The sequence below is a fragment of the Zosterops lateralis genome (assembly GCF_965231275.1).
Source record: "Zosterops lateralis genome assembly, chromosome: 2".
In the NCBI taxonomy this organism is placed as follows: Eukaryota; Metazoa; Chordata; class Aves; order Passeriformes; family Zosteropidae; genus Zosterops; species Zosterops lateralis.
The window spans coordinates 32,233,977-32,246,233 of NC_139763.1; the positions used below are offsets into that span (position 1 = coordinate 32,233,977).

Genomic DNA, 12,257 nt, shown 5'->3' on the forward strand with positions numbered 1-12,257 from the left:
GTCAGGTCACAGATTTTAAACTAACTTTGGGGCTCCGTATCTAAACCTTTTCTAAAACTGCTTTTGGCAATTTACTTAATTTTTAATAAATCAGAAGAGGATTTCTGCCTGAGACTATAACCTAGATGACAGGAGATAAATTAATAATATATATTTACCAAAAAATCCACCCAAACCAAAGAAAGAACACATAATGAATCAAGATCTAATACACAGGCTCCTCATTTTAATTGACAGAAGGCAGTACTCCCACAGTGCAGTTTGCATGTATTGTCCAGAGCCATTCCCAAGTAAGAGATATGTGCTACCTTTAATACTGTATTTTGTCTATACTATTTCTTCAGTGCTTTCAGCTTAGACAAGAACACCTTATGTAAAAAGTCAAAATTTAATGAAGAATGACTTAAAGTATTCATGGTACTGTCTTGGATCTACTTGCAGTAATGGGAAAAATATCATGTTTGGAAATCCACAAAGCAAAAAAGTACATGTAGCTTTCTTCAGAGCATAAGCATGCAAACTCTAGATAACCTTTAAAAGATATCTCAGAGAACGTCCCATTTATTCACAGTAGAAAAAGGTGCATAAAATACATTCCCAATATCCAAGTCTGGAATTACTATGAATTGAAAATTTTTACAAAAGAAAATAACTTAAATCAATAGATAAGTTTAGCATAGCTCTGACAAAAAGCACACTGCTCTACAAGTTTGAATTCGTACTGCACTCACCAAAATAATTTATTAACTATAACCTAATTTTCTTGTAGCAGAGATGCAGTCGAGTAGAGCTTACCACTAGCTATTTTTTATTGAATTTAGAAACTCAATATTCTCTTACCTAGGACTGCTTATTGACATTAGGAAGAAAAACAACAAAATCACACAACATCAAAAGCTAAAGGAAATTTTGAAGGAAAAAGACGGGGCAGAGTGACTTACTCTGTCTTTAATCAGAAGTAAAGCCACAATTTTGTTGGACTGAGTACAAATAAGTTCTATAAAATAAGGCATTTTCATACAGCTTTGTTACTTAGTAACATTTACATTGGATTTTTTTTGTATAGAGGTGATTGCTGGAAAGCTACTCTGTGCAAACAACACAAATGGTTATGGCTTCTCTTCTTTCAGAAAGACACAAGTATGCACCATGTCAATACACAGGAGCTTCCTTGCACAATTCTGTAGCCACCACACTGTACAATAGTCTCCCCTTCCCAAAAAAGTTACTATATTTTTATTAATAATCTGTGGCTTATCCGTAAATGTAACAGCCTTTCATCCAGCAGCAGTACTGGTTGAGGATGAGCAAAGGAATGTTGTGCTAAGGCTGCTAAGGCACACCTGGGCTGTTTTCATTCTTCCAGGCTGAACTGGTAACAAAACATTTGAAATGTCTTCACTGCAGTTTACATTGGTGTAAGTATCAACCATGCACAGAGGCTCCGTGAACAGCTACTGCAGAACCACTTTGGACTGTTGGGGAAAGAGGGACTGGAGCTACCTATACACAGTAACCAGTTCATGGTAAAACAAGTTTAGACTGAAGTAGTTCTCAGAGGAACTAATTGATACAGTGATAAAATGTTTAATTTCCTTCCTTCTCCCTTTTGTTTAATGGAAACAGCAACCAGTTGCAAGGTAAAAAATACGGAACTAAGTTTCTGGAGGGTATTTGTTCTCCTTGAGGCTGTATTATCAAAACTCAACATTACTGTTCTAATAATTGCAGATCCACAGTCAGGTTTTTTGCCACTAAAGCAATAGTAAAACTGATACACTAGAGTACACGCTCCCTGACATGGGTTATATTCAAGCAAAAAGGTAATCTCACCCCAGAACATTACGTTCTAGACTTAAAACTATCCGCTCTGCAGAGCAGCTGTACAAGTACCTAAAAAGTACAAGCACCCGCATCACCAAAACCACAGCAACTGACAGGTTGATGCTTAAGACTGAGTACAGCAGCTCTCTGAGGGCCAGTTAGACTTACAATCCATTAATGCAATCTATGTATACAACCTTCTCTATCAGCTTTGTATGCTGCTCCTATTCATTTTCTGGGTTTTTGCTTGTTGTTTGTTTTTTGCAGTGGATGAGGTTTTTTGTCTTGTTTTGGGACTTTTTTGATTGGTTGATTTTTTTTGTTTTGTTTTAATTTGCATAACTAAACAGATCAAAAGACTTTTAAACTTACTGTTCATGGAAGTCCAGCATTGGTGGCTCAAACCGGAGAGGTCGGCAATTTCCCCGATACAGGGATACACTGCAAAAAAAATTGAAATGCCATAAAAGATACTATTAAATAACACATTTTTGCTCCCTTCCCATCTCAAATAGCCCCTTAGTAAAACGTTCATTAATACTAATAAAGCAACTAATTCAAAAGAAGAAGCAAACAAAACAAACTTGTCCAGTCAGTATACTGTAATTTTACTACATGATTATGTGGTGTCTCCAAGAAAGATTATGCAAGAGCACAAATCTTGAAAATGGACAGAACTGAAGTGTGAACCTCTCCTTTATATAATGGTGGCTGAGTGAAATGACACACTAAATAGGTTTATATCATCTTTCATAGCAATGTCCAAACATTGCTAGGAAAGATGTTTTGGATATTGTCCAATGTGTAACAGTAATTTACATACACATCCTGAGTTTCCTCAGCTACATGTGTATTAGTACGTAAACAATCTTGAATGCATTTGAAGGTACTGAGGCCACATGTGAGAAAATACCCAATACTGTTTAAAACTTGCAATATCCAGGAGACAATGACTCTGCTCTGGAAACATTCCTTAGTTTTGCCTATACTAACCCCCCCTGGAAACTCTTCAGAATTCTAGTAGATGAAGACCAAAACTTAAATAGCACTCAAACAATCCAGCAGTGAAGCCAAAGTACCTGGAATTATCCTTTACTACTGCTTATTTTATCAGTACAGTTATATAGAGCACAACAGTTAACCCACAACAAAAATTAGAAGTAAAAAATACAGGCAGTTTCATTAACCAAAACATTTTTTTATTATTTATTAGAATGATGTGATTGTGACCACAGTTAAGCATCTTTGTAATTGTAACTTTAATTAAGCTGAATAAAAATCCTATTCATACAAAAAACAAAACAGGGAGACAACAACATAAAAAAAAATAAATGGGAAGACTAAGGAATAGAAGAAGGTCAATGGCTCCTGAATGGCAAGACCAACAGCTTCTTTTTTTTTTTCTCAAACGCTTTTTTTTCCTGATATTAAAACTTATATTCTGATATCGATTTAGATCCTTGTTTTCTGACTTTGTATCAACCCTAGACGTCCAAAGACAGAGCTGCAGCCAGTTGTCCTGGGTAAGGAAAGCTACTCTGCAAACCCAGTTCTACCGAGAACTATGCAGTTCTGCCTCAACAGGGAGGAGCAGGCAGGAAATGGTACATGCACATGTGGCTTGTCTTATGAAAGCTGAGGCCTTGAGCAAAGATCAATCCAATTCCACCCAGTGCAATTCCAGGAAAACTAATTATTGATCAAATTCAGATGTCTTTCCATACTCCAGAACCACTTCAACAAGGAAGCTATTTACAGGAGTAAAAGTTTAAGAATAGGCTAGAAAATCTTAATTGTATGCTTTAATCAAAATCAAATCAAAAGCTTTTTAAATAAAATTACAATGTCTCAATGACTCACTCTAAAACTCTGTGACTGAATCTTCAGACTTCAAGTATAATACACAGCATGCTAATCAATTTCCAGCACTCTGTGTTTGGATGTCAAAGCATCTTCAATGCTCCAGAGCCTAGTCACTAAAAATAGCTTCGTCCACATGAAAGTAATAAAACACTATCAGGACAAGAGTGGGCTTAGTGCATCCAGGCACTAAGGCACTTGGTATATACTTAAATATGTGTCTCTGTGTGTGTGTGTGTGTGTGTGCACGTGTGTGTGTGCACGTGCACATATGCCATGTGTGTGCAGACTGCAGTACAACAGAAATGAAAATACAAGAAGACACCGATAGGAAAAACTGTATTCAGATCTACTAGTTAAAGAAGTTAAAGTCTACTAGCAAGAAGTTAAAATTCTTGCTAGTATTAAGTGCGGCTGTGACACATTACAGTTGACAAATAAGAGGGTTTGGGTACAGCTTCTCAGGCTAAACTCAAACCTCAAACTGTACAGCAAATGCTCAACAAAACAAAGTTTACAGAGACACTGGATGCAGGAGAATACAACTGGAAAACCATACTTGCAGTTATGTTTCATAAGGATAAAAAAGTGACTAGTATGTCCTCAGAGTTTACAGTCTAATTTTAAAAACCAGTTAGCATGCACTTCTAAATAAAAAGGTTAAAAAGCTCCTGTACCTCCATTGTTAATGTAAAGCTAAACAGAAATCACTCATCTTAAAGTGATCTTAAAAATAATTCTGTCCATTTCTTCCAAAATTAAAACTTTGAACAGTTAGACAGCACTTCCTTTATATTAATAATTATTGGTAGAGTGACCTATCGATTCCTCTTGTGGAAAAATACTAAAAATATTTACAATATTTACAAAAGTGATAATTAATATCTTTATTTCAAATGCATTGAAAACACTGTCAAGAGTAACTTGGCCTAACTTAAACAATCATGACATACTGAATTCTCCACATACATGTAAAGGTTAGGCAACGTCTTCTCAGGTCACAGAGCTAATATTATCCTGGAAAGCTGGTTGGACAACATAGATTTTTTAAATTTGTTACATTTGGTTAAAGTTTGGTAAAGACAAGAACATCATAATGAATGCCAACTATTATAATAAAAGTAACAACTGTAATAAGATTCAAAAGGGAGCAAGCAATATTGGGATTCACAAACTTTGCCTACCGAAGGGCCCAACATGAGTCAACCTGCAGCAGACTAGAAAATGATGATAATGTCTGCTCTGCTGGGCACTTGCTCACCGAAGGCTGGATACACCCATGGGTGGGGCGACTTTACAGCATAATGACATGAAGTTAATTACTATTGTATGCATGTAGAAATATGGCTCCAGGTCTTATATCACAATTTAAACATTTTTCCTTCCCTACCCTCCAAGTCTTCTAACTTTTAAAGACAGGAAGAACAATATGAAAAAGAAGATGCATCTGGAAGAGATGACAGCTGATACCTGTCAACAAGCACCAGCAGACTAAAAACTGGCCAGGAGTCATCTGAACCCATAATTTAAATGTTCCCAACATCTTTTTTCCTTCTGCAAGAATCTTGATTTTAAAAATGAGACTTGACAGTGAACTACATGTAGTCCCTAGCAGGACCATTATCCTCCTTGTTCCATCCATGCTGTATCTGAGTGGGCATTTACCTCAACTACTAACTAAGATACTGCTGCTACCCAGATGCAATTCACTGAGGTGCCAACTTCATGTCTCAATAATGTTCATCACAGATGCTGTCATAAACATGGTCCAAATAGCAATGCCTGCAAACACTGTAGCTGATATGGGCATCCATCTGTGCTGAGCCACAATATCCTTCTGTCTTAAGGACATTCTTCAGCACTTCCATAATGCTTTGCTGTTTATCAGAGTACTGTGCACTCAATTTTAGATAATCAATGCACATCTTTGCATTTGGAAATGAAGAAAAGGCTTGTCACATACGGTATTTAAAGATTTCTGCAAAGTTGGGTAGCAACTGTGTCTCTGTATCCTTACTTTACCTTTCTAGCTGTTCTGGGATTTCTGTAGGAGTTATGTGCTCTGTGGAATCTTATCTCTAACATCTTTAATTGCTACTGTAGAAAATTCAAATCTGAGCATGCTCCACATGTATTTTTTCCCACATTACTTCAGCAGTTGTTTAAAGAGTTTTATTTCCTCTCTTGTGCCATAAATTGTAAAGAAATAAAGAGAGCAGAATTAAGCTGTGAAACAGCTTAATTCTCGTGATTTTATTTAGCAACAAGAACTCATAGAAAGTTGCTACTTTATTTCTATTACCACAAAATCAAATAAAAGCTAACTAAAAATAACTATGTGAACCTTTAAAATGACAAATTGGCAAATACTTTGCAGTGGGTACTTTTTGTGTCAGAATCCTCAAAAGAGCCACTGCAGACTTTTTGAGCTAAAAAGGTTCTGTAAGTAGCCTGAATGCATCCACAACTTGTTAATATTTAAGAATAAGGCTAAGCTGCATATATCAGAAAACATATTTTAATTTTTAATGCTAGAATTTTTTTCAGAAATATGGGTATTAATCACAGGTTCAGTGAGAAAGTGAACTCCCACAAAACAATTGACTACTTCAGTAATTGGCAGAAGCTTCTGCTAAAATGCAGAAGAATAAAAAGATTAGCAACACTTTTTTTCCCCCACAAACTACCTAGATAGTAGCTGGCTTGCATATGCCAATATTAACCTTGTATCAGGAAAACACACTCATACCAGACAAAGTTCAAAGCTAACAATTCCCAAGGGGGAGTGTCTGGGAAAGAACAGGGAGATGCTTCAATGCACTGTAACCTGACCATAGGCACGAACAAAACAAATTAAATTGCTAGTTCATTTCCCTCCTTCCAATTAGCGCTAAAATGTAGATCAGAGAACTGAATGAAGTGTCTAAATGGGGAAAAATATTGGCAAGCTATACCAAAAAGAAGAAATAATCTCTAATAAGGATGAGGAAAGACAAGTCATCTAGAGAAGTTAAATGTTGTTTTTATCAATGCCATTGAAAAAAATCACCTAGAAGAAGACTTAAATGAAAGACTCATGCAAAACCAATAACAGCAGTGAGAGAGAAAAACAGAAAGGAAATTTGGTATTTACTAACTAACATGGTAACAGGGAGCTTGTGATGCAGATCTTCATCACATTGTGACTGAACTTCAAATAGGTCAGCACTCTTAAGTGGAATGGACTACTTGTATTCAGATATCTAAACCAGTGTTTTAAAAGAACACACTCTAGAACACTGAAGTTTCCAATACATAAAGCAATCTTATTAGCTGAGAAATGAAAATTTAAAAAAAAATCCTGTAAGCAATCTCATCCATGGCCCCAATCTCAAGAACCATCAAATTTAGCTGTTTCCTGGGAAACAATATTGCACCTGATCTGTGGATGCCAATATAGGCACTTTATTTCTGCCATTGAGATTTCATTATTTAAACAAGATACTATTCCATTTAAAGAACCTCCATAAGGTCTGGCTATATCCAAGATACAGAAATACACTAATCATTGCTATCTTTTGTTCAACTGTGATTCCTGTAAATTAATGTTCTCATACTTGCAATCTGACTGACATAGTGCAGCACATAACTACAGCTGTTTGCATTCCTGTCCACAGCTGGAGATTTCATAGGTTTTTCAAAATTTGCACAAAGAAGGATCTTAAGCCCACAATTAAGCAATTATACACACAGTAAAATAGGAACTAATCTGAAATGGAAAATTCTTTTACTAGATTTCCTGAAAAGGAACAGAAAACAGGTTGAGGAAAAAACAGAACTATATTTACTGAAAATGCACTATGACAGTTTGCTGAATGTTACTGTGCAAAAAACAAGTTTCTTATTACTGTTCAATGCACCCATTAAATAAACAAGAATATCTGATGATTCTTCAGAGAAAAATTAGGGACCAGGGAAAAAAGAGGCCACTTATTTTCCTTCTCAGATATTATACATGGAAAACTCTTCAGTAACAGATTATGTCTTCAGGACAGGAGAAGACAAGACAGGGTCATGGGATGTCTAGTCTGGAGAAAAGGAGGCTCAGAGGTGACCTCACTGCTCTCTACAACCACCTGAAAGGAGGCCGTAGCCATGTAGGGGTCACACTCCTCCCAGGCAACCAGAGACACAACAGGAGGAAGTGACCTCAAGCCGCGGCCAGGGGAGATTCGGGTTGGATAGTCAGAAAAAAATCACCATGTGGTTAAGTACGGGAACAGCCTCCCTAGCGAAGGGGTGACATCACCATCACAAAATGAGATGTACAACTCTGTGATAGATATGGCTTAGTGGGCATGGTGGCATATGGCTGAAGACAGGAGTTGGTGATCTTGGAGGTCTTCTCCAACTTTAATGATTCTATGATGGGACAAAGGAATGTGGGGAAGAGTCTGTTAAAGATAACATCAAATTTTTCTTCAAAGAGTACATGAAGAACTTTTGAAGCAGGCAAACTTTCTCCTCAATAGAAGAAACTACAGAAAAATGATTTTAAAGCAATCTACAAGCAGAGTCTCACTCAGAATTACTCTGTGGTACACATTACAAAGTAAATTAAAGAATTCTTCAGGATTTTTTTTCCAAATGTGAAGTTTCTTCCTCATGAAGGGCCACAAAGATGATCAAGACAAAGCACCTCTCCTACAAAGACAGGCTGGGAGAGTTGGGGTTCCCAGTCTGAAGAAGAGAAGACTCTGAAGTGAACTTGGAGCACCTTCCAGTACCCAAAATGAGCTACGAGAGAGGTGGAGACTGACTTTTCACAAGGTCATTTAGTGCTAGGACAAGGAAGAAAGGGCTTTAAACTGAAAGAGGGAAGGTTTGGATGAGATATTAAAAATTCTTTATCGATAGGATAGTGAGGGACAGGAACCCAGCCCCTGGCAGAGGGATGGAACTAGCTTATCTTCAAGATCCCTTCCAACTCAAACCATTCTATGATTGAGTTGTTCAATATTAAGAACTATCTCACATTTTAGTTTCATTTCCTCTGTGTGACAAAAATAATTGAAAAAAATCCCATAGTTTTTATTTGATCATTTTACACTAAGCCTTCATTATTCTTATAAAAAGTATCACAAATCTTATGATTAAATTCTGTATTTAACTTTAAGAAAGATGCTTACCTTTTCTGTTGATATGAACTGAGGCCTATAGTTGTCTCAGTCTGTAAAAGAAAAAAAAAATTAAATTTTAGAGACCAACAGCATTATATCGCCTGGGAGGGAAAAACCCCAATCTAACAACGTGTCAATGTCAACAAGTTAGCAAATCAGAGCTTGAAAGAAAAAAGGAGAAGTTCTGAACTGGAAAGAAAATGTAATTTTTTTTTTCCAATTAAAGAAATTAAGTTTGGCCTTGGACAAGAACTGTGGTAGTAATGCTCTCAAACTAAAAAACAAGCAGCAACTTAAAACCCTAAAAACTGAGAGAAGGAGGAAGTCCAGGAAATTACAAAACTATATGAAGCAAAAGAAAAACCTTACATACATAGATCTAAGAAATAAACTTTAGTTTGAAGAAAAGCATATAAAACAAGAAACAGTCCACCAATTATCTCACTGATGTAATTTAACACCTAGAAAACAAAGAAGGCTATAATCTCCATTAGCTAGGAAACATCATCTCCTTCTCTGCTAATGATCTAGCCTGTTATTCATACCCCTTCTTCCACTCCACTGGACATTTCAGTTAATTACCTGAAAACAAGGAGGTTAGGTTGTCTAGGGATTTCCAATTAGTTTACTCTTGCCTAAGAAATACCAACCGGTTTAAAAGCCTGCATTATGCACTGTCCTTCTGATACTGCTAATGTTAAAAACATACCAGACTTGGAAAACTTTCTTCCCACAGGATCTGGAAATCAAACTGAGGATTTTAGTCATCCTCTTAAAGACATTTCATGGCCAAGCTGAATACTTACCTCCTGAGAGTGGAAAGAAAGCTCACAGGTCTGATGAAGTCTATAGCATACCTTGACCAATTAACCTTTAGTACAAGGATGTGACTTGTTTGCAAGGGGAATGCAAACTTGTATCTTATTTCAGAACTAAAAATCAAGTCCTTTTTGCGGGACACTTCACTTATTTCTATTTCAGCTAAAAATTACACTTTTTTTTTCTTTTTTTTTTCTTTTTTTCTAAGCTAAAGTATTTTTTAATTTTTTTTAAATTATCTTTACTTAAAATATAGATTCTTTTATTAGAGGAATTTTGATTTTGCTATTTGGAGAAACTTTTTGGAAATTTTATAATTACTCTTATTAGATCACTGAATCTACAAACATTAATGTTTGATACATGTCAAGGATCAATTCTGGATTGTAAATCTACATACTGTTCCAGATTTAATACGAAGTTATTTTGTTTACTCAGCCTCCAACTTGCATCAAACTAAATTACGCTGGAAGTGTATTATTTATCATTGTAAAACAAAGCTAATCTGTTTGTAACTTGAGGATTTATTTGCAAATTTGAAAGGCCACACAGAACATTCATTAGATTTTTTTGGGTTTAAAACCTCTGATATAGAGAGTCAGACTGCCTTGCTAAAGGGATATTGCAGGAAGGGGTTCACATGAAATTACATTTTACAGTACAAAATAATCAGTGCAGGTTTTCCTCAGTGAAGAAAAGAGTAAATAACAAGCTCTTTTATACTATGTTATTGTCATTTGAAAGTCAGCAAGCTCTCCTTTAAACTTACCTGCTACTTTTGTACTGTAATTAGGAAACCAGTCCATTTTTCTTATTCTTCATTGAAACACCATTAATTTAATGAATAGAAAGAAAGTTTACACATCTTTCCATGTTTTCCAATCTAAGGTATATTACTCATATACTGATAGGCTTTTAGTTCAGCTTCTTAACTTCCGATGCCACACTCCATTTTCTATTAGCAGTAGGATACAGGTAAATACTACTCTAAAACAGTTTACAACAGGTTGTAAGAGAAATTCAATTAAAATGAAGAAGAACAAATTTAAAATCAGTTTTAGTTAAGTGATGAATGCTTAAGGTACAAATTGTTTTCTGCCTAAACCTTTATAGGAAGTACTGCTAACTAACAAGTTAATTAGCTCTGAAATCTAAAGAAATTAAACTGAAAAAGGCAGATCTCTTCCTTCCATACCTTGTATTTTCCTCAGACTGGAAAAACAAGGGAAAACCTTCCACTTTTAAGCTGCCAGACATTATTTTCTCATTTCAACCATGAGAAAACTCATGGGTTGAGATAAGGACAGTAGGTATATGACTTCTGTGACAGGATGTGTCTGAGAAGGTTTAGGTTTGATATTAGGAAAAGGTTCTTCACCTAAAACATGGTCAGGCGCTGAAACACGCATTTAAGAACTGTTTTGACAACACTCTCAAGCACATAGTGTGAATCTTGGGGCTGTCCTGTGCAGGGCCAGGAGTTTGACTCGTTGATCCTTATGGTCCCTTCCAACTCAGAACATTCTGTGATTATAATTCTGTGACTTCTTTATTTTATTTTACCTATTTAAGTGTCTTTATCTTATCCCATGAGTTCTCCCACTTTCACTCATCAGATTCCCTTCTCCCATCCCATCCCACTGGGGGAAACAGAGCAAGCAGCTGCGTGGGGCTGAGCATCCAGATGGAGTTAAACCACAACAACCAAACTTACTCTGTGACACTACCAGATATATAAAACCTTACATAAACCATGTAATCCTTACAAGCACATTAAACACTAAAACGAAATAAAACATTTCCTTCAACAATGGAGGTTTTTTTTCCTTTCAAAACATAACTAAAGCACATAATTAAGTTACCAGCAGTTACCTGACAGCCAGATGATGAAGCTAACAGGTTCAGATCCTATGACAGGGCAACTAAAATAGTCATTACCATCACTGCCCCATCCTTGACAACTTGCTTTGGCTCTAACAAGACAGCACGTTCTATTAAGTTTTAAATAATTTCACGCAGAAAGTTAAACATAGTTATATTTACTCTTAAGCATCATAACTGGCTATCAATACCACTAATATTAGACTCAGTCTAAGATCCCGCCCAGGCCAATTTTTAGACAGAAGGCAGTGGAGATCAAAATTAACCCCAGAAAAACGCAGAAACAAACAGAAATACACACAGTTGACAAAAGTGCAACTACTACAGTGCCTTGGCTGTTGACAATTGAATGATCTGACTTTACACCCATTGTTTTCCCCTACAGTCTGAAATTACTGTTTTGCTATGAAAGTAGTAAGTCAAAAATCTGTAGATCACGTATAAAATCATAAATCACTCTGCTAATACTGGGATTTCTGAGATATATTTAAGAGCAAAAATACATTAAAGATTAACACTTACAAGGAAAAGTCTGGGTTTTGCTTTCAGACGTCCATTAAACACAAGTAGTATTATAAATTCATTTTAATTACACTTTCTATTTTCTAAGCAGGAGCTGTTTGTTTTTTTTTGCTTTGTCTGATTGTTTTTGTGGGTATTTCATTGTGTGGATTTTGCTGGGGTTTTTAAAGTTTTTGGATCAGGGTCAATCAA

At 35.9% G+C, this 12,257-nt stretch overlaps 1 protein-coding gene across 1 annotated transcript in view; it reads right to left on the reverse strand.

Moving 5' to 3' along the window:
* TMEM131 (transmembrane protein 131) overlaps positions 1-12,257 on the reverse strand; it is a gene marked incomplete at its 5' end in the record, with an annotated part of 94,135 nt that overhangs the window by 54,286 nt on the left and 27,592 nt on the right. Inside the window, 2 exons of the mRNA XM_083855226.1 lie at positions 2,197-2,265; positions 8,853-8,893. Coding sequence (XP_083711352.1) covers positions 2,197-2,265; positions 8,853-8,893 — 110 coding nt within the window. The remainder of the gene's footprint in view (positions 1-2,196; positions 2,266-8,852; positions 8,894-12,257) is intronic.